Source organism: Phoenix dactylifera, chromosome 12, assembly GCF_009389715.1.
Source record: "Phoenix dactylifera cultivar Barhee BC4 chromosome 12, palm_55x_up_171113_PBpolish2nd_filt_p, whole genome shotgun sequence".
Lineage (NCBI taxonomy): Eukaryota > Viridiplantae > Streptophyta > Magnoliopsida > Arecales > Arecaceae > Phoenix > Phoenix dactylifera.
Window position 1 is genome coordinate 5,546,386 of NC_052403.1, and position 23,520 is coordinate 5,569,905.

General features: G+C 37.5%; 2 protein-coding genes across 5 annotated transcripts; one reads left to right on the forward strand and one right to left on the reverse strand.

Annotated features, from left to right (window-relative positions):
* Positions 1 to 1,660: 1,660 nt before the first annotated feature.
* Positions 1,661 to 4,211, reverse strand: LOC103699823 (GDSL esterase/lipase At2g40250). Its single transcript, XM_039132671.1, has 2 exons — positions 3,588 to 4,211; positions 1,661 to 1,984 (listed from the first exon to the last, which is right to left on the reverse strand). The coding sequence occupies exons 1-2, from the start codon at positions 4,209 to 4,211 to the stop codon at positions 1,661 to 1,663; spliced, it is 948 nt and encodes a 315-aa protein (XP_038988599.1).
* A 2,690-nt stretch (positions 4,212 to 6,901) lies between these two features.
* LOC103722778 (UTP--glucose-1-phosphate uridylyltransferase 3, chloroplastic) lies at positions 6,902 to 23,016 on the forward strand. Of its 4 annotated transcripts, none has more exons than XR_005514370.1 (19): positions 6,902 to 7,709; positions 9,412 to 9,592; positions 9,712 to 9,861; positions 11,612 to 11,773; positions 11,936 to 12,108; positions 12,228 to 12,294; positions 12,669 to 12,835; positions 13,894 to 14,052; positions 15,799 to 15,890; positions 15,992 to 16,086; positions 18,211 to 18,288; positions 18,792 to 18,887; positions 20,243 to 20,317; positions 20,387 to 20,478; positions 20,564 to 20,726; positions 20,804 to 20,864; positions 21,292 to 21,959; positions 22,186 to 22,228; positions 22,334 to 23,016. XR_005514370.1 is itself a non-coding variant. In XM_039132418.1 (17 exons), the coding sequence occupies exons 1-17, from the start codon at positions 7,030 to 7,032 to the stop codon at positions 21,402 to 21,404; spliced, it is 2,604 nt and encodes an 867-aa protein (XP_038988346.1). In that variant the 5' UTR covers positions 6,902 to 7,029; the 3' UTR covers positions 21,405 to 23,016. The 4 variants fall into 4 exon arrangements, 1 of the variants encoding a protein (XP_038988346.1); XR_005514369.1 differs by having other exon boundaries at positions 21,292 to 21,778; positions 21,866 to 21,959; positions 22,186 to 23,016; XR_005514368.1 differs by having other exon boundaries at positions 22,186 to 23,016.
* The last annotated feature ends 504 nt before the right edge of the window (positions 23,017 to 23,520 follow it).

Sequence of the window (23,520 nt, forward strand, 5' to 3'; positions counted from 1 at the left end):
GAGCTGCGTCTTCCCAGAGGCCTGCAAGAAGCCGGTGGCCGGGCAGTCCGGCACCGGCCCTCCGATGCTTAAGTCAGCAAGAAGTCTATACGAGGAAGGAGGGGGGAGCGAGAGAGAGATTAGAGCCAGAGGGAGAGAGCCTTTCTTTTTCTGTGAGAGCAGGTCGTACGTTTGCTCAATTGGCCATTAATGCTCGATCATGTAAGTCAATGCTATCATTGTACGAAATCAGGCCGGAGCCTTAAGCCATCGAAGAGTCATGCCATCATTTGAAGGCATGCGTATCTGCCGTAAGAGGCTCGGTGTCCGTAGGTGATGGAGGCCATACACTTTAATTGTTGAGTGAATCAGGTGTCTGCGCAGCCCATACGCATTAATTGATGGCAAACGCAAGACGTAACCCTTTGATCGTCTGGAGAGGAGATAACTTCAAGCTAAAGGGGGTCTGCTCGGTCAGCCCCCGCTCGGGGGTCTGCTCGGTCGGCCCCCGCTCGGGGGGTCTGCTCACCGAACTACGGCGATGTTTTTTCCCCCTAACACCATGATATCTTTGTAAGGCCAAGAATTTAAATTCATACAAATTTATTTACAAGTAATTACAAATTCTTTTTCAAGCATCATAAATTCAATTACAAACATGACGCCCGTACTTTTAGATATAGACCTGATCTGCTCTGATACCATTTATATCAAACCAAGACCTCACCTAAAAATGTGAGCTAGAAAAAATTATTAAATTTCTTGGCTCTATATAAGTATCAAAGATCTACCCATGCCCCTATAGCCAATGTCTGCATCAGTCATCACAAACTGTTTATCAAGTATATATCTCCCATTGTTCATTCTATTAACAAGAGTAGCATGCTAGCAGCATCTATTATAACCACAGAATAACTGGAAGCATAGGACCAAAATAGAGGGCACCCTCCTTTCAACTGAAAATATTATGATTGAACTAAAGAAAAAGGCTAAATTGTCCTGCATATTTTAATTTAGAACTAAGGACTGTAAGGCTAACATGTTTCTCATAAAGGCCTAAACTATATAAAATCCACCACTGAACATAGAACTTTCTCTAGGCATAATTTTACTCGATTTGTTTTGCTCGAAATTTACTTCTGCAATTCTGGCATCAAAGTTTTCATGAATTGGTTGGCGAGAGCTTGGTATGTTGCCTGTGATGGGTGGACGGAGTCCCAAAACATAAATTTGTTGGGAAAGGGACACGTTGGAAGAGCAGAGTTGCATAATGGTCCCATGTCTATGAATCCAGTTCCGCAGCAACCCAAATTTGTCTCAGTAAAACCTACACCCAAACATAAAGAATAATGTCAGAAGGATCATTTAGAGATACCAATAAGACGAGCATGCATGTGTTTGCGTTATTCAGTCAACTTTCATGGCAATAAAACTGGAATCAAAGCTTCAGTAAAGCTCTAGTGTTGCACCCATGTATTTTAGTACTTTAAAAACACACTTAATTAGTTTCAACTGGTTGTAGTTGGTACATCATAAGAAGCAAAGCAACCAAAATGAAATCAAAAGTGTCAACCTACCAGAGCCAGCCAATCTAAGGAATTATTAATGTCACTGATGATACTAAGCAGTGTAAGAATGTTATTATAATTCTATTATAAAAGCAAGTAACTGATAATATCTATTAGCTTGCAATCCTACCATATTTCAGAGGATGTGTGACCATGTCCATCAATGGATTGTATATGTCCACGTAGACAAACTTAGAGTTGGGTAGTGTATTGTTCCAAGTGCGGATGCTGGCTTGGAGCAATGCGTTGTATGCCATGGAATCGATGTTCTGTTGGTTGATGCAAGTGCGTTGTAGTGTGGGCGGACTTGATCGCATGGTTTCCAAAGTTACTTGTAACGGAAGGCATCCAAGCGGTGGAAGGCCTGCTATTGCGAATTTTCTTGCACCCACGCTGTATAATTGCTGCATTAAATTTCTATTAGTTAAACAAATATACTGAGATTTATTCCAGAAGATGCAAATTAAATTATAGCAAAATAACAAAGAGAATTTCAATTTTTGAAGGTTTTTTCCCCATCATTATTCTCCCGGAATTTGGTGTGATTGAAGTAATAGCATAACATTGTTATTTTCTGCATGACATGCATTGTTTTGATTGTGGATTGAGTTGTATGACATCTGCATCCTGGGTTTGGAGGAGTCATTTGCTGCTAGCTCTCATGGCTGCACTTGCCATGGATCAGACCCGTATTATTGTGTGTGCGTCATGTATGCAACCATATGCGGCGACGGATAGAATCATGACTTAGACTACAATTTATTAGAGTGATGCCATGGTTACAAAGATGATGCCAGAATGCAGGGAATTAATTAATACATGTTCTTACTTACTATGAGGAAAACCATCATGCGAGCCTATCATATGAGAAATTGTATCTTATACGTAACATGTGCACTATATGGCCATACACCATGCCAATCACTTCAGCTCATATATGTGGGCTTCATTCATCTTGTGCTCGTCTTTATGACTGGCCCACAGGAACAAGCTAAGGTGATCGGCGTGGTGCATGTACAGCCATGTTAGCGCACACGGTGCAAGGTATAATTTCTTCCCATCACTATATTGTGGTGCATTGGAGGGTACAAAGAAAGCAAACTAGTTTTATCAAATTTTGTTCTATTTCATACATATATACCATTGGTGCTACCATACCAAGTGTAGAATAGGACAGTTAAAATATTATTGACAACTAAAAGTTCTAGTCAATTTAATATATTATGGACACTGTAATTTCACAATCCAGAATACCAGTGCTTTGTATTTCAAAAATCAGAAGGACCTGGATTTTTTTTTTCACACTCTAGAATTAGAAAAATATTTGACACCTCATCACAAAATTAACTGGGATCTGAAAACTGCCAACATAAACTTCTATTTACCTAAACACAATATAATCGGGAAACAACTGGAAGTGTAAGTCATAATTCATTGATGGATTCAGGTCCCAACTTGAGACGCCAATTCTTGAGTATGAATCTAGCAAAATTAACTGACCAACCTACACAAAGATAACTCAAAAATAGGACCGACCGAACTGCTACCTCATAGTATCAGAGTTGGGCAGGTGCAATAATATACTCCTTGTTTCCCTTACTCTAGCTACAACTTTACTAAGTGGGATTTATTTTATTAAAAAATAAGTATGTGTGAAGCCCCTCATAATAAGTATGTGGCAAAGCTTCACCATGATCGAAGGCCCTAAGATCGTAGATGAAGGCTTGAGTACTTTGCGTTCTCTTTTTGTTTTTTTTGATTGATTGAAAGGGAGGCAAAAGCCACCCTTAATTTATTGAAAAACTAAAGAAACTACAAAGTCTTGTAGTCACAACTTGCAAGAACAGACAAGAAAAAAATAAAATAACAGCAGAATCACCGGAGAAAAAAGAAAAATAAATAGAAACAGAACCACAGGAGAAATATCCATGGCTATGTGAGTAAAATTTTCTGAGCATTCCTGCTATCAAAACTTTAACATTTTAAATACATAAATAAATAGAGACCTAAAGCAGGAAGAGGAAGGGGAAAGAGGAATACCGAAACAAGTTTCCGAAGCTGAGAAAGGAGGAACGTATGGTAACTAGAGACAGTAGTGAAGGTCATTCTTCTGGCTGGAAGCATGTAGTAGTTCATGATCATGTCATTAGATCCAGCACCAATAACAAACATTGCATCCCTTATTATCCTACTTGCCTCGTCGTTCCCTAATGCTGCGTGCAGCCTCCAGATGTAGGCTTCAAAGTTTGCTACCTGTCTCCCGATGGTTGTCACGCTTGACGTGGTCGCGGTGAGGTCATCCAATCCAGAACCCCCCGAGGCGAAGCTAGCGCCGGTGGTTAGGTTGGCCATGGTGAGACTGCGGTCGGAGTGAGTTGGGAGGACATCCCTGAGGCCTAAGGCGGACACCAGGAAGTCGGTGATGAGCTTGCCGTTGGTGAACCTCCCGGTGGGGACTCGGCTTGGGAAGTCACGGCCGTAGGGTGGATGGTCCGCTCGGACGAGGGTCGGGAGGTCGTTGTTGTTGCCGGCGTCCAGCGTGGAGTCGCCGAAGGCGAAGACGGCTGAGATGTTCTTCGACGGCTCCGCTGCGGCGAAGGGGTGGAAGAGAGAGAGGAGGGTGGAGAAAAGGAGGAAGGAGATGGCGAGCTTTCCGTTCTCCATGGCTTTCGGTGCTCGTGGTGCTTCCCCGTGCAACGTTTTCTTGGTATTAATATAGAGGGAGGTAATGGAGGAGCGAAGAGCATCTAGGGTGGGTACGTAGACTCTATCGCTGGAGTTTGGATTGGTTTAAAAGTTTAGAGCCGAGCGACGGTTGCGGGGAGCTCGCTTAAAAAGAATAGATGAACGGCTGTGATGGGCCGGACGGTAGATCACGTACTAGCTGGTACACGTTGGTTGGTTATAATATGTGTGCGTCGTTCCGATTCTTGCGTCCACCGTTACTGATGGAGAGGAGAACAAGATTTTGGAGCTGGCTCACTTAAAATAAGTAGATGAATGGCTGGGATAAGGTGCGATACATTGGATCGTTTAAGGTGTGCCTCTAAAGTTTGTATACGACTTTACTACTTAATAATCAGTTTCAAATACTAAGTGTGACGCTTCTAGTGTAGCCAACTCAATCCAAAATTTCTTGTTGCCACGTAAATTTCTTGGATGTGGATGATAATTTGAAGGTTTGAATGGTTGTAGCTGGAACCTATATATACAATGTGGGCCTGTGGCACTAGTTGGATTTTTTCTTTTATTTTATTTTATTTTCAAATCCTCTAACAAATAGCTAAAACAAACTAATTCCACATTGGTCTCACAGTTGGAATTCTCTTAAAGATTCGTTTGGCTATTTGTATAGAATTGAGCTAAAAATTCTATAGTATTCGTGATTGGGCTGTTCATTTAAGTATGTGCTGTACCAACCAAACTCCTCCCAACTTTAAGTCCTGCTGGAAAAGAATAAAGTTTTTCAAAGGCTAGGATCTGGGCTGAGTTTGAACAAATTCTTAGAAAATAAAAGCTAGATGAGCCAACATGTTTGATTTCTGCAGAATTTTCAATTCAATCTTATACGAATATCCAAATAAGCCCTAAGATATTATTTTTCCAAAAGGGATGAGATTTTCATCGGATGTGCGTCTTGCACTGAGGTCAATATCAACTTATCAAAATTTCGTTCTTCGGCTTTGAATATGGATACTCTTAGCGACAGTCAAACATATAGAGAAGTAGTGGAAAATCTTTTGATGTAATTCTAATTTTGGATTCATGTATAAAATAATTTTTCATATGTAGAAGAATCTTGCATGTGCAATACACATGTTTGCATTAAAAAGATGGAGTAAAAAAATCTTAAAGCCAACATAGTTGACTGTCTAAAATGGGCTCAACGATGATGTAATAACGTTATACATAAATGAAGTGGGGATGGGGTTTTGCTATCCAAAGCTTTATCTATGACAATCACAGATATTTAGACTCTTCTCATGTAGCCAAATCAGTCCAAAATTTGTTGTTACTAAACTCCATTAGCCTTCTTAATATTGAACGGCAGTTCTTGTGTGGGTATAGAGAGACAGAGATTAGATGACAATTCTTTAATCAAATAATAAGTATTTTTGCAATTTTGCTTAAAGTTCATGCAAGTTTATAGTAGATCAACTCCAAAAGTATGATATGAGAAGTCAACTATGAAAGTTGACTAAAGTTATTCTAACAGACATCTCGCTCTCAGCTAAATCAGCCAACTTGCCTATCCAAGAAGAACATTAGCTAGCAAGCTAGCACCCATAATCAAATTAGAAACAATTCATTGATTTAGCTTTGGATTCCGATCGTTGATCTTGTAGCTAGATACAAAGTAGAAAAAATGTGCCAAAAAGTCTTGTTAGCACGTGAAATAACAAGCCTATGAAAACATATTGTATGGAATAACAATTGAAATAAGAAATAGAAGGAAGCATATGGGTTCCATGACGTGAAATAAAGAAAGAAAAAGAAAGTGAGAATACTAAAAAGTGGCATTATTGGATTGGACTGCTAAAAACCATGGATGGCTCTAACTAGCAATCTAAATCTCTTAACTTCTTTTTTTTTGTGCCCATACCTTGCAAACAAAACTTATTGTACATTTTTTTGAAAATCCCCATTTGTGTATCTCGCGCTCTCTCTCTTCGACATGTTTTTGTAACAATGTGCCTCAAGACGGTTCTTCATTTGCCAACACAAAAAAATAGAAAGTGTAGGTGCAAAATAACTATTTTTTTAGAAAAAAAAAGGAAAATAACTCTGATACTTATTGACAAACTTATGTAAAAGTACAACTTTTCACAATACAAATTTAAGCTTGAAATGTTTTGAGGGTATTAATATAAAACATTAATAAAGTCATTTTATATGGCTGCTAATTGGGGTCGATGATGAAAAATTTAATGCAAGTTGCGGTATTGCCAACATGGAAAACATAGGATGCTTATACAAATAGTGACCTTTCGAACGATAAATATGCAATAATCATATTTATAAAAATATAAAATGAAAAAAATTTATTACTCTTTGCCAATACGAAACGTATTGTTGGGGCCCAACAAGGTAGCAGAGAAATCTCTCTGCCACATGGCATTCACTCCTGAAGCCGCAATGGAGCCGTTCTTGGCCCAGGGTTTCGTGTTCAACGTGGCAGGAGATGATTGCGTCAACTCAGGAGAGGGGCGACTTTATAGATAAAATCTTGGATTCCATCGGGCCACGCCAGCACTTGGTCGGACGAATACGGAACACGGATCTATGCGGGCCATCGTACCATTCTAAAGAGCAATCAATAGAGCCAAAAACTTCCGACGGAGTCGGCGAAGCATATGCCGTCGGAACAAAAGCATCTCTCTGTCTCTTATCCCCGCTTCATCCCTCTCCATCCCGACTCTGATATCCCTTCCTAACTTAAACCCACCTCTTACCTCTCCCCGCCCTTCTTCCCCAGATTCCCATGGCGGCGAACTCCTATCCTCTCCTCCGCCATGCCTCACTCTCTTCCTCTATTCCCATCTCCACTCCCTCTCTCCCCTTCCTCTTCTCCTCTCGCCCCCAATCACTTGTCTTTCGCAACTCCTGCTCCCTCTCCTTCGTTTCCTCCTCTTCCTCCTCTCCTTCTTCTCCTTCTCGCATCCATAGAGTCTCTACTGCTCCCGTCGAGCGCGCCCCAGCCCCGGACTTCGACTTCGGGGAGGAGATCGCCCGCCTCGACGCCATCCGGGCCCGCCTCCGGGAGGCGAAGAGCTTGAACGAGAAGCTTCGCGTTCTTGACGCAGATTCTAGGGTTAGGGATTTCTTTGCCCCCCGGAGGGGAGGAATTTCTAAGGTTTTGGGTTTTCTGGAGCCGGCAGAGGTGGTCCTGCTCAAGTGTCTGGTTGCGGCCGGCCAGGGGCATGTTCTTGGGCCGGAGCTGGATACGGGCGGCGGCGGGGCGCATCGGGTGGAAGGGAGCGCGTTGAAAAGCGCGTTCTTTGCGTTGGCGGGTCTTATAGAGAAGGGGAATTTGGACGGTGAGTGGGTTGATGGTGATCGAATTGGTGATGGTGGAGTTAGAGATATGGAGCCGCTAAAGAAGCTTCTGAAGACTTTGAGTGAGGTCGAGCAGTTTTATGGTTGCATTGGAGGGATCATCGGGTGAGTGTTCATTAGTTAATAACTCGATCTGCTTTTTGCTCTATTTTTCCTTTTTTCATATAAAACCCACCTCATTGATAATGAAAATTAAGAGGAGGATGAAAGGAGTTAGTTTGATAATGAAGCATTAAAAATGGGGTAATTTAGGCCCCTATTACATGTACTTAAGAGTTCTGTTCCCCTGGGAATTGGGGTCAACACCAGTCAATGAGAGGTCTTGCATTGGTGATGGAAGCCACGGACTTGGTAACTGAAAGGAGAAAGTAGCAGAAGATAAAAATAGATACGAGAGAGAGAGAGAGAGATAACAAAACTAGAGCACTTTTTATTAGAAATAAGCTTTCCAAATTCGTCAGCTTTCTGTTGAAATAAATATACCCAAAATTAGATTTTCTAGAAAAATAAGTTTTTCAGGCAGTTTCCCTGGAAACCAAAAATCGAAAGTGCTTAGCAATGTTCTAAACTCTGTCTTGATTATGTCCTCCTGATTACTTGATCACATTAAAGGGTTGCTGTCTAGTGAAATTTCTAACGTATTCTGTTATAAATGTGGATAGAGAGATATGTGATGATAATGACAAAAATTTGTCATTTAGGAGAATGTCCATCAATGTATACTATATGCAATGATTGGGAGACCATAGAAAGATTGTTGCTTAGTAGAATGTCCATCAAGTTATATTATGAAAAGGATGGAGAGGAAAATTAGGATGCTTAGCTTATTTTAGAATATTCTGCCTCGTGGGGGCTAAATTTGGAGATTTGTTACTTTAGATCTTTGTTTGATCAAAGCCATTTTAAAAACCTTATTTTGAGTTGTGCTATATTCTTTTTTTTTTTTTTCTGTTTTCTATATTTTTTTTATTTGTTTGGCATTCTTGTCTTTGCTCTGCATGTTTGATAAGACTTGGAAAGAAAGACTAGATGAGTGCATTAATTGAAGGTAGGATTTTTTCTAAAAGAGGTAGAGTTGAGGAAAGCCATTTTAAGATAGCTTGAGCATGTGTGGAATTTGGCTAGGAACAGCCTTTCACAGGAGATAATTGTCTAGATTAATTATTAGATCAGGATGGAGATGAAAGAATACTTAGATGGAAGTTCAAGGCATAAATATTGTTCTCATTTCGAAGGATTTGCTCCTGGACAAGAAAAGTTGGTGAAGTTGGGTCCAGAACTTAAGCTATGACAATGCTATAAGTTTAATTGTTGTTAAGGTTTGTGAAATGACAACTAGGTTGCTCTTATGCTTGATTGACAGTAGGAAAGATGCTTTTCATGGTTTTCGTACTCCCCTTATTATACTTAAAAAAATCTACCCCACTGCTGAAGGTAGTGTAAGCCTATTTAAAATATCCGACATTCCTGAGCAGCTTTATCCATGCGCTTATTTCCAGTTGATTATTTGTTTATTACAACAGATTAATATTGAATTAAACTGCATTTACACAGCTTGGGTTAAGTAGTTAGATAACTCATTCCTTCTCCTAATATTCCTTACCTTTACCTTAAACATGCATGCTGTATCCTAAGTATGTGTTTAGTTTGAGCTTGATGGACCAAAATATGATTAATCAAAATTTGGGAACATTTCTAGTATAGAACATGGGGATATCTTTGTTACCCCTGATATTTTGAGGAAACGAGATATAAAACTTTTATATTAGAATTTTAAAATTATTTATTCTCTGCTTTTGTTTTACAGGTATCAGATTGTGGCATTACAGCTTCTTTCACCCCCAAAAGTGGATAGGAAGATTTTGAATGGGTCCCCTCACTTATGCAAGTCATGGAAAAGCGAACTTGTGGAGATTCATGTTCCTACTGGGCTTGATCTTTTGGAAAATACAGAATATGCATCTCAAGCTGCTTTATGGGGAATCAAGGTTGGCTTGATATAATTCATATAGCTGAATAAAACTCCTCTACTTGTGGATATATGCTCTTTTTTCTATTTTCTCATTGGCATCTTTAAAGTAATTAATGAAGTTTCCATCTCCTTTAGGGATTGCCAGAACTAGGTGAAATTTATCCGCTTGGTGGTGCTGGGGATCGTCTTGATTTGGTTGACCCTGGCACGGGTGAATGCCTTCCAGCTGCAATGCTTCCTTATTGTGGACGAACTTTGTTAGAAGGTTTAATAAGAGATCTACAGGTAGTAGATCTTTGTTTGTTAGAATTTGAATATCTCATCACATTTGTCACTCTGTGATAAATTAAGCATTCTAGATACTACTACGTACTTGGTGATGATTTTTATGCTGTATTGTTTCTGCAGTTGCATTATATCTGCTTAAGCTTGGCAACTTAGACTGGATTTTAATTTTGACGAGCTTAGAACAGATATTTTTGTTATTGTCCTATTTTTTGAGTACTTGCTTAGTTACTTAGTGCTCACTGGAATATCCGGCTTTGGACGTACATAGAGTATTTCTGATGGTGGCCGTGCTAGTTAGGGAAGACACAGTATGGGGACTCCACTACACCATCAAAACAAAACATACACATGGCCTCTACACTATTTAAGGAAGTTTAAGATATACAGTAACATGAATTAATGTTATATATATTGTACAAACAATGATGAAAAAATATAAACCCAAAATAGTTTAGGGAACTATGTAATAAGAGATGAAATAAGAAACCTCACCTACCCAATGATATATTAAATTTTATTAAGTTAAACTATCTCCATTAGTGTAAATGTCCACTCCATCCAAAAGTTTGACTCCGTCCCTGCACTATCCTTATTTTTTTTTTTTAATTTCTTGACTTCTTGTCCCATTCTATTCTTTTGTGCCTTTTCCTCTCCCCCTCTCCCAAAATGCTATTACTGAGAGGGTCTCTATCCTTTTTCTTCTTATTTCTGTTCATTGCAGTAAACCTGGCTTCCTTTTCATCCACTCCATCAAGGGACTTTTGTTTCACACCTGCATTGCACTTACAGAACAATACTCTATCTCGGTTTGGCTTTGTTAATCCTCATTCACAAAGGAGCATATATACTAGTAGATTTAATATTTAAGTATGGGTTTAGAAATTTATCTGAACATATGTTATTTAAAGTCCCTTTTCTAATATGAAATGTGTCAGAAGAATTTCCAAGTTAGGAATTGTGATACAGGGTAGTTCAGTGCCCTTACATGTTGGTCCTTTGAAGGATTACAACTTCAGGTTGCATTTAAATGCTTCTATCTTAATATGTTCATGATACGTTATGATTTTCATAAAACAAAATTATTTTTGAGTGTTGATTATATTGTGCTTAAGTCCTTAACTGCCCCATTTTTAGAAAACATCTGACCCTGTTTCCTCCATCTTCTTTTTCCTGATTTTGTTCATTTTACAAAAATATTTTTTTTATTAAAATAGGAAAATTTACAATGTAAATCATAGAGTTTGATATGATTAGAATACTGATCTATTCAAATGTTGTTTAAATCTTATTTCATGTAGACAATGGATGTCTACATCTCACTTATTAAAAATGCACTATCCAAGAGTTGGCATGAACTTCGTGTCATACAAAATTGATGGCAAGGTGGTGCTTTATATAACTGACAGGTTTTGCTTTCTTTAGTTCTCATGCCTGTACCAGTATATATATGATTTACATATTATAATACTAGAAAACAAAAGTAATGACATTATTTTTCTGATATTTATGTGGAAGGCTGTAACATTACAGAATTTACCTAATCCTTGTTCCATATTTTAATTTTAATGTTATTAAAAGTTTTTAAATCTACTTATGTGAAATAATCTATTACACTATTTTATGAATTGTTTCATCCCAATGCTCGTGATATACTACACATTCTTTTTCAGAACTTAGCACATAATTTACAGCCTTTAAACTGAATTGTGTCAGTATAAAGCTAGTTAATCTCTATACTGAATGCTAGGCTAGAGAGTTCCTCCATTTCAAGATCTATGGGAAGCAATGTATAACCCCTGTTGCAATCATGACAAGCTCAGTGAAGAACAACCATGAGCAGATAGCTGCACTCTGTGAAAGACTTGGATGGTTTGGGAGAGGCCGACAAAATTTTCAACTTTTTGAGCAGGTATAATTTAATTATACTCACTAATTTCCTCATTTATGGAAAAAACCCCATGCTTTTGATTCATTGCTGTTTTGGTGTCTATTTATTGTTTGAGCCAAGATATGCCTATTCTGTTAAATCTTTCTCAACAATTCCTTACTTTTGTGTGCTCCACCCCCCAAGCCTTTGGTACCAGTTGTGGCTTCTGAAAATGGTCAGTGGTTGACAAGCAGTCCACTCATTCCAGTATGCAAACCTGGCGGTCATGGTGCAATCTGGAAACTTGCACATGACAAAGGCATATTCAATTGGTTCTATGGTCATGGAAGAAAAGGTGCAACTGTAAGACAAGTCAGGTTATCTTTTTGTGCTTTTGCTAAAGTGAACAGTTATTCTTTTGACACACCCTGGTATAGTTGTTATTCATAATCGGTACATTTATAGCATAACCATAACTGCTTTTGTGATTTTGCAGTAATGTTGTGGCTGCAACAGATCTAACCCTTCTGGCATTGTCTGGACTAGGCTTGCACTACAAGAAGGTAAAATTTATGGTTGGCTTTGGTTGGCTACATTTGATCTTTCTAAACTATCTGTGTGTATATACCTACATAAATTTAAAATAAAGAATCTTACATGAGCGTTTGGAAGCTGAATTATCATTCGCTTGTTACCGCTAACAAGTTTGATACATTTTCATAGTACCATAGGCCATTAATTTCCATATTTTGTCAAATTAGTTAAAATCCTTTTTTTTCTGAATAAAGCGATGAATAGCATCTCAACTACTATTTTGTCTCTGACACTTGTGATTTTGCTACTTATATTGTCTTACTTGTGGAGATTTTATGTTCTGCTTGTTACAAATGAGAACTATCACACATGCACTTCTTGCCTGATGTTTCAAGTGTTGCAGAAATTAGGTTTTGCATCCTGTCAGAGAAATTTAGGAGCTACAGAAGGAATAAATGTGCTTCTTGAGAAGAAAAACCTGGATGGGCTATGGTCATATGGTATTACATGTATTGAATACACTGAATTTGAGAAATATGGCATTAGGGATATGCCTATTTCTCTTGGCAGGTATGCATGCTATCTGTTACTTAACGTTGTGAAGTCATTTCATAGTGGCAGAAGAATCCTTTATGTTCTACCTTTGCATGAAAATATCTTATTCCTTGCAGCTGGTTTTGATTTCTCGAACTATTGTTATTTAGGGGTTGTTTGTTTGCTTGTAACTTGAGGCCGAGCCTTAGTGTAATGATAAAATTGCTCCATTATGACTTAGGGAGTCATGAGTTCAGTACACAAAAATAGCCTCTTTGCACACAGGGGTATGTTTGTATACATCTGACCCTCCCCAAATCCCGCAGTGGCGGGAGCTTTGTATACCGGGATGCCCTTTTTTGTTTGCCTGTAATTAGGCATGTTACAGTTGTGACCAGGTGATACACATCTAACATTTAAATAGATGCATTTTATATGTGTATCATTTTGCAATTTTGACATCCAAAAATGGAATTGTATGATGATGCATCGATTTAAGTTGATGCACTTCACGAGGTCTGCTATGTGTGTCAGTTAAAATCTTTTCCTATTTTAGTTTAGTGGTATATAGATCACTTAAATTCCTTTCTCAGTCGTCCTTGCCTACTTTTTTGTATATTTTACCTTGTTCTTTTGTCTTGTTTCACCCATCTGGTATCTTGGCATTCACTCTTTTCTTGCCCAGCCACTATATTTTGCATCCACCTAGGATATACACATGCTCCAGAACTCAAGCCTGCACCCGCTTCCTAACTGCTTCTTTTATTCAAGTGTTTTTAGATTACCTGCTTCCTGGATCCAAACCTGTACCTGCAATTACTGCCTCACCTGTTTCTGATTCTGGCAACCAAGGTCTGTCCTCATTGATTTCAATCTTGACAAAATATGTAGATGGACCATCATTCTCAATATTATGCATGTAGCTAATTCTTTTCATACTTATATAGTTCTTGTTCTAGTTCCTTTTGTATCATTCTCTATGGTTGTATCATGTCTACCTTTATAATGAAGTAATTTGATTTTCACTGCACGTCATATACTTTTTTTCTCTTATTTTTCTTTGTTTTTGAATTTGCTCCCATTTTATGTCTAAGCTTGCAGGCAGAGTTTCCTGCAAATACAAACATTCTTTATGTTGATTTATGTGCTGCTGAGAAAGTTGGATCTAGTCAAGATGCAAGTTGCTTACCAGGCATGGTGTTAAACTTAAAAAAGCCTGTTTCTTATGTTGATCATCTTGGAATTCAGCGTAGGTACATGTTATCGAGAAACTTATATCTGCTTTTTGCTTTTTTAAATTCTATTTCACAGCTATGCTCTTGGTCATTCCTGTATTTGCAGCTGCTTATAATCTGTGCTAATGAGTTGTATATTTATTATTGTAAAACATAAATTTCTCCCATCCCTCTTCATGCTTGAAAGCATGGACTGAGGCAGTTTTTGTCTGATATTTTTATCCAGATCTGGCAAATAGTTTCTCAGATTCGTGATTAAATAGTTGACTAGATTGGGTGTTCCCGTTAAAAACAGATATGTACATCACACTTCAATTTTTCTAAGTGAAGACATGTATGGAGCAAGGATTTAAGCATTGTTGGCCTGGGGGGCTTTTATCCTGTGCCATGCAGTGCTGCATGGCATTGAGCTGATGCAAATGTGCTGTGCCATGCCGGCCATCCCCCAACCCAAAAAAAGGAGGGAAAAAAAGAACAAGAAAACAAGATACTTCAAAGCCCTTATTTTAACCAAAAATTTGAATCAATGATCTCATATGTGCTGTTCCCATGCATGTGGGTGCTTGTAGGCCTGTCTTTGTATGTGCCTGCCACCACTGTCCGGCACTGGAAACCAAACCATACAATGCTCATTTGGAAGAACTTATATATTTGTAATATCTGCTTCTTATAAATTATTTATCTATTTTACATGCTTCTTTCAGTATTCTGTAAAGCGAAAAAACAAAAAAAAAAATCTTGGAAATGTGTATATTCTAGAAATCGAATAATGACATTTATGAAGCAATGATCTTGATTTCAAGTATTGGTGCATAGTTGGTGCATACATGCTGTGGTATCAGTAGTGCGATGATGACCGTTTTATCTTATAAAACTGTGGATCAGGATGTGTCAGACAATTAATGAGCACCATCACATTGATCATTGCATATTGACTGATGACATGCTACTAGTAATAAATTCAACTGCACCCTACCACAAAGACTTGGATGTTAATACGACTCTTATCTATCAAACCCTGATGGCCTGATCTTTTATTTTTTTAAAAAAGTTTTCCTTTATAACATTGCAATAGGAGGTTGATATTATGTATGTGTATTTTTTATTATTTTTAGTTGAAGAAGAAAAGAAGTACACATCTAAGAAGACTTACGGTGCGACGTGTTTGTCATAAAATAACATGCATATTAAATCTGAAGGGTCTGGATCATGCCTATACATGTTTATAGAACTCTGATAGGTTGTTAAATGGTTTCTTGTTGCTTGTCTTCATAGATTTTTGGAGAGACATATATACGTCTTTGCCTTGTATATGTATTTTTTGCATATATACCTTAAATATGATAATAACTATTACTAAAACTTTGGTTTTACCAAACATAGTGTATTTGCTATTTTCCTTCATTGGGCTTTTATTTGAAACTCTGGTCATATATGACTGAAAAATAGCTTGTCGATTCATTAGGTCTTGGTGTAATTTATGATTTTAGTGAGGGCTTCCAATACTATTCGGACTATAAAGTAGCTTTAGTAGAACTTGTTAGTCTTACTTTCTGGACATTGGAGGCTATTTTTTTTTAAAAAAAAAAAATTGTTATATATTCAACAGAAGTTTAGTATTCACATGTACACTCTTGCAATCATTGTATTCCCATGCTAGAGGTTTCTTATATAGGAAAATAGTAAATACAGTTATTGCTCACTAGTGTTTTCTAATGACTTCAGTTATCTTGCATTTACAAGCCTTTCTTTTCCATATGGCAGTGCTTCTGGTGGCAGGCTAGAATGTACGATGCAGAGTATTGCAGATAACTTTTTGAACACGTATAACTCTAGATACAGTGAAGGCATAGAAAGTATGAAGCTATTATGCTTGTGGTACCTTAATAAGATGGCATATTGTCCAGTTTCTGCTGTTTTTTTTTTTCACAAGTTTCTTTTTGCCTTATGTTTACAGATAAGCTGGACACATTCATTGTATACAATGAAAGAAAAAGGGTCACTTCATCAGCTAAAAGGAAAAGGAAACAGACAGAGAAATCATTGCACCAGGCGTGTGGACTCTTTTCACTAGACCATGCATGAAAGCATTTCAAAAATATGAATGATGATTTTCTGTTTGCTCATGAACTCTTTTCTCTAAGGTTTATGTGATTAGGACCTGTAGTGGATTATCAAGGTACCATCTATATATTAAAAAAATACAGTCATGACTTGAGTAAGCCTTATCCCTTCTAAGTGGTGTTCATTTGACATATTCTGGAAAAATTTTGTGAATTCTGTTTTGCCACATCTGTCTGCTGTGTAAAGCTATCTTCTTTGTCGGTGGAAGTCCTTTCAAATTCTTCTTCATGACTTTATTCTGGTTTCATGGGTCTCTCCTCCATTTTTTCCTACTTTTTCACAAAAATCATTGAGGCCCTGCCCTTTCCGGGACTGTGCGTTCTAAACTTCATTTCAGAAGTTCATTGCATTGGTGACCCCCTTTCCTTGCAGGGCCTATATACTCTTAGCACCAAAATAGTCATTCTCTAAATGTCTAAACTCCTTTAAATTGTAATAGATCGTTATTGAAGATGCAGAACATTCTTGTAACTTGAGCAGTCTTTTCATATGCTAGCAGTGGCATATGACATGAGTTTGGTTTCAGGTTGCAACAGCTTTTTGTAAATAGGGTATGTGACAAGGTTCGCTGTACCGGTCGGTACCGAGCGTACCGTATCCGTACCGATGGGTACCGGTATCGGTACACCAATGTCGGTACGGTCGGTACCGAGCGTACGGTACCGTACCGACACTCGGTACGCCTATACTAATGCGGCACCGGTACGGGGTTCGGTACCGGTACGGCGAACCTTGGTATGTGATATAGTTTTATTTCTACTGCTAGCATTATATTATTGACCATTAGAAAGGCATGATTTTATTTCTAGAAAAGAATTCTTTTGTCTTTTTCATTCCTTTGGTACTTCACTTTTGCGTATTGCTACCATTGTACTTTAGTTATCAATTGTAATGGGTAACAGAAGCCATGGACTTACAGGCGACATTATAGTTTGGATGACTAAGCACTTTAGATTGAAGGTAGACCTGCATGCATATGGTGAATGGATCTGATTGACAGATATTCCATGTCTACTAGTGGCCTCTTATATTTGTGCTTTCTGGTCTTGTATAATGTTAATATGCTTCCAAGCTTCCTTCTGTCTGTCATTGATTAATGTGCACAAAAGAAATAAGCAAGCTTAAAGGATACTTTAAGCAATGTTGCAGTGGTAGCTTTTAACTTCTAGGGCTTCACCACAGGTGGCAATTTACGACCAAACCCATCAACCTGACTGCAACTGACCCACTTTAAGTAGGTTCAGGTTTGGCATGAATGTCTTCAGGTCATATATGAGTCAACCTGCCTAAACTCATTTGTCGAACGAGTTAGGCTCAGATTTAAACCTTTGACCCATTGAACTCATTTTGACCCATTTAATAATTGGGTTGGGTCATGACCGGACTCGTTAAAATAGTTTTGAGACCTGTTTAACTTGTTTAAAACCTACTCAACCCATTTTGGACCTGGACTTGCATATCCTGTTTAACCCATTTAACCCGTTTAAAGCCCGCTTAACCTATTACGCGGATCAGGTTGGTTTACTTATTTAATGAAAAAGTTGGGTTCAAATTTGGATTTTTGACTTGTTTAATACGCAGGTTAGGTTCTTGTTGACAAATTTTTACCCCAACCCGTATCCCACCTGGCCTAACCTGATTGCTACTGCTGCCTTTGTCTATGCATAAAAAGAATAATGTATTCTCCCTAGTACCTGTCCTTTTTTTGGCTGCCATTCTATGTTTAGGGCTTGCACAGTATGTTGACTCCCTGTACGCAGGCTAGTGTCTTCTTGCACACAGTTATTCTTGTTTCTCTGCATGGTTATATCTGTTTACACAGTACTGCTTGTTACAAGTCTAGGGACTAAACACAAAATGGCCATTGAAATCAAGGGGTGGGAATAAATTTTCAGTCAATCAATCTGGGGGGTAGATGTCAATTACCCCTTTGTAAAACTATGTTGGTACTCCTGTTTTTGGTTTTGTATGAATTTTTATTTTAGTTTGTTAAATTATTATTTTTATTGTTATTTTTGTAGTTAAAATGTTTTGTCCTGTTTTGATACGCAGACGCCAGATGGTTCGATTTTGGATGTCATGCGGAATGCCTATGATCTTCTTTCATATTGCCATATAAAGGTTCCTAAGGTATATCCTGTAATTTTGTTATTCTTAAAACTAAAATACTTTAGTTTCCTGCGATTATCCTTCTTTATAACTTTGTAATGTAGTAAATACTCCTTTTCAGGTGTTTATTATATTGTTATCATTAAAGATCTTCTTTTGTGTATTCCTCCATCATCATAATGAGTTCACTGTATTTTGTTTTTAAGGACAAATCTGTCTCTGAAATTAATACCTGCAACTTTTGTGATGTTTTCCTTCTCACTTAGATACCCTCTTTTTTGTCTAGCATTTATCAGGGCACCATCTTGTGTTATATTCTTGAGATAAATTAGTCTCTAGGCATTTTGTTGCATGGGCGTAATTTACATGGCATATCCCAAATGAGTTGAGTTCATGTGAGCTTCTTCATACTCAAAACGTCACCTTATTTTAACCTATAGAGCTCTCATTTCTTCATGCAAGTATCTATTATAATTTTATTGAGTTTTCTTGTGATGTTTTTAACATCTTCTCAAACTTGTTAGGTTGAAGACAACAACAAATACCTGCATTCAGGACCCCCTTTTCTCATATTTCTTCATCCTGGTTTAGGTCCACTTTGGGAGATTACTAGACAAAAGGTATGCTCAATGTTCATTTGTTAATCTTATGTCTATAAGATTTTTTTCTTTTTTTGGTGAACTTTTTTTCATGTATGTCCTTTATACGGTAGTATTTGTTCCTGTTTTAATGTTAATGAGTAAACTAACAGACTTTACCATATGATATAGAATGTTGGGTTCTGAAAAAGGGAAATGAGCATAGATTACGGTATTACAGAGGTCGAGTTATGCCTATCGGAACTGCTTTGGTCTAGAAAGGTGTTGGAAGGTGATTGGAGGTGCAAGGAAATGTCTTGAGGGTTTCAAAATACAGAAATTCATAGTGCTTACATTGGTCCCAAAAAGTTCTGTTTTCCTTTGTATCTTACTGGGTGGTATGCTTTAATGCAGTTTAAAAATGTGAACCCCAAACCCAGAAATATCAGAGTTATGCCCCATCGTAATAGGGTGGAAAACTAAGCATCAGTCAGTGTAGCCCCATATTTAGTTATTCTTTCTTCCTTTCTTTCTTGTTGAGTAATGGTGGAAGAACCAATTATTTCATAGAAATAATGCATATGTCTAAGCACTTGGGAGTCGTCTCCCAAAAATTCGACATGAGACCTCCCTCGACAGAAGAATGGTGCAACATCTAGGCTGTAGCCCTGTTTTCATATGTATTGATACTACTAAACCCTGCCACGATCATAGACAGTGAAGGTCTCCTTATCATTTTCTGGTGCTTCTGAGTAAAATTCTATTTCATTATAGTTTGATTGAATAGTTTGCTCTAGATTCTTTTGTCTCATGCTTAGAGTTTGTGTAACTTTTCATTTTACATCCCTGTCCATTATGTTTGGCTTTTAGATTATGCTTATGGTCCTCGGTCCTCACTATATAAAAATTACAGAGATGGCCATATGTATCATAATAGGCTTGAATCAAGGAAATGCTTTACAGGAATTCAAGACAGAAATATACAACAGATGACATCAGTTCTGGAGCTTCTGGAGTTTTATTCTCAGATATAAACTGATTTGTATGGCTGAACACTTATGCTTTGATTTTAGCTAATGCTGCTACAAACCACTACTCTTTGCATTGCAGTTATAGGGAATAGGCTATTCTGATTACTATGCAAGTTGCATTCGATTCTTTGGCTAGAATTTATTAGTATCTGAAGCATGTTGAATAGGTTCGATTGGCATATGCTTTTGTTTCTTAGCCATGAGCGGTAGCGGTAAACAAATTGTCGCTTTATTGTCATAGATTGCTTGATTATGTGGTCAATGAACATTAAAAAATTTAAAATATATGTTTTCTCTTACTTTAGAAAACAAGTCTTCGTACCTTGATATTATAACTAATATCTTGGTTTTTTTCAATATTCACAGTTCTTTGGTGGCTCAATTTCTAAAGGTTCTGAATTACAAATAGAGGTAGCAGAATTTTTGTGGAGAGATGTTCAGGTAGTCATCACCACATATCACTTGATTTCTTTGTGCATCCCGAAATGAAATATCCTTTTCGAATCTCAGCTTGAAGGAAGCCTTATTATTGTTGCTGAGAACATTATGGGCTCAATTAGGATGAGTCAAAATGGCGAACCTGTGCTGCAATATGGAGACAGGTATTATACCATCACAGTTCAAGTTAACAGTTAAGTACTTCAAACTGAACATTTTATATTGATAAAACAAATTTACTTGTCAAAGATGCGGGAGATGCAAACTTCAGAATGTCAAGGTACAAAATAAAGGAATTGACTGGACATCTCCAAACAATGTCTATTGGAAGCATGATGTCCAGAGATTGGAGTGTCTGAAGATTATTTTGCATGGAAATGCGGAATTTGAGGCAACAGATGTAGTCTTGCAGGTGCAACAAGCAGAACATCAGCAGAATTCATTTGGATTAGTCTTAAATTAGAATTCTTACCTTCTTCCTCTATCCAGGGTAGCCATGTATTTGAGGTTCCAAGTGGTTGCAGAATGTGTATTAGCTCAGATACTACAGGTATGTGAGTTAATTGCACTTTGTCAGTATGGTGCTTTGCTCCATCTGCTTAACAAATCTAGTCATGTCACAGTACATAAGGCTGTTCATACAATCATACTTACAAGTGTTCTTGAGCTATAGTTCTTTTCAAACATGAATTGCTGATGATTCAAAAATTTCCTCGAGTAAATAATTCATGAATGAATCATAAAGTCTTGAACTGTTGAATAGTATACCATCTGTAAATAATTAGGAGAGTCATCCAGCGAAAAAGTCAGGAATAATTAAATGGAGAACACTGCTACTGCTATTATGGTGCAACCCATAAAGGATTTTCTTGAAATGTCAAAATTTCTTTCCTAATATTTTGCGTATATTGTTTTTTCTTCTTAAGTCCCTCCATTAATAGCTGATCATTTAGCCTGTGATTTTGTTTTGAATTCAGGTATTGTTGGTAAGTTAAAACCCATAAGAGAGGACCTCATGGATAGTGGGAGCTGGTTCTGGAAGTACAAGATAAAGGGCACGCACATTCACTTGGAATTGATAGAGTTATAGTGTCTTTATGGACCATTAATTTATAACTCCTTGATTTGCAGCTCGCTGATTGATGCAGAGGTCACCTTCTCACCTTCTCACCTCGAGCAAGTTCTTTTCTTGATCAGCTTAACATTACTTATACACGACTGTAATTTTTGCATAGGGTGTTTTAGAGCTCTCTCACTACATAATGTGTTCTGTCTTTATTTATTCCTCTTGTAATATAAATGTATAAACCTGATGCCTTTGTTTGATAAGATTAATGAATTCAGCCAATTTTTAAAGACCCATAAATTTTTTGTGTTCATAAAATGAAATTTTTGCCTGCTGGATTTCATCATGTTTAGCTGAATACTACTGTCATGGCACAGCGATCTAGCAAAATGATCCAGGTATTCCTTCATCTCCATTTATATTGAAAAATTGCTATGTAGTGTTAATACTAACTGTGCTACTGAGGTTAAAATCTGTGGTCTCAGGTTGAAGTTTCAGATGGAAGTCTTAGCGGCGTTATGTCTCCCTTGAGGACAACTTTCTCACGTGTCAACAATATAAACGTATTTTCAGTCGAAGGTTTGTTCTAAGGGTGTTTGGTATTGTCATCTTGACTCAGATGTAAACTATATTATTGCAGATTATTCATGTACTGAACCGAACAGTTCAATGTTCTTTAAATGTGAACATTCACAATCAGCATCTGCACCTTTCTTGTGTTTCTTTCTTACCTAAAATTATTTATTTCTTTCTGAGATTTGCTAGCTTGAGTGTGCTTCTTATACGCTATTTTTTGTTGTTACAGTAGCAGGATCAAGTTTGCATCACATTTTGAACCATATTTGGAGGTCTTCCAGCATTCGCACTATTCCATTCGCCACTAAATACACCCCTTTGATTCACATTTTAAAATCAGTGTTACAATTACTGAAAATCAGATTTTTATGTATCAGTTAAAGATCTTATGAAAACTGATGAAGATGTGCCTGATCTGGACAAAACTGTGAGCTGGTGAGACCGCCGCCATCCATCAAATCCTCTTTCCCCAGAATTGTCATGGGAACTGCATGTCCCAATTATCTGCACAAGGCTTCCAATCGCTGATTCTAAGCTGAAGCCAGAGGCCATGTTCGGTGACATGCCGTATGATCTGATGTTATCTGAGAAAATTTTGTTTGCCATTCTTCTGCTTGGAAGATGAAAGGAAAATATGACAAATCTGGGATGTGCATATTGGGAGGGAATGAGGGGAGGAATGGTGGGCTAGAATTCTTTCATTGCCTCAACGCGGGGGTATTATTATAAGGTTCATCCCAGCATTGCCTTTGAAGAACCTGATCTTCTGACGTTACCAGCACCAGATTCCTAGAGGTGTTCAAAATTGATTCAGGAAATCAGAAAGTTTATTTCTTTTTTTTCAAATGTGAAGTTAAAAAACGTTGAGTTTTGATTGTAGTCCAAATTAAGTGTATATACATATTCATAGTAGTCATTATGTTTATGAAATTTAGGTTGATCGGAACTATTTCTTTGAATCAAGGTTGTATAGAAAGTCTTCTAGGGTCATGTGGATATAATTTGAGAAATTCTGTGCGCCAAGAAGTATATTGCTTTAGGGTTTTCTTTTTTTGCTCAACTTGGAATGGTAGATTTCTAAAGAATTTATGAAGGATTTTTCAGTCATTTTTTAGTTATATTTTCTAGAATAAAATTGGAAAAGCATTCACATGATTTGAAGATCGAGGAAGGTCACATTTTGGCTCTTTGAGGAAAATCGCATTTTGCTTCAAGGGTATGCCTCATTAATTTAAAAATAGTTTCTCCTTAGTACATTCCAAATTTATCTTGAATAGACTCATTCAACAATCTTTGTGGTTGACTTCACCATGTCCATCTCATGTCGAGCTGACGCCCTTTAATGGACCCAGTCAAGACTAGGTTTCCAGTCATGTTAAGCGGCTCTACCCTCCTCTAGCATAAATTATGCTTACCGAACTTTATAATTATGTTCTAAGCTAGAACCCATAAGGCTCTTGCACTTATAACTTTTTTTTATTTTTTTTTGCTGAGGCAGATGATTGATACAGCCCTAGTACTAATACATTCAAAAAAGCCGAAGCATAACAAATTCTGGAGCGCA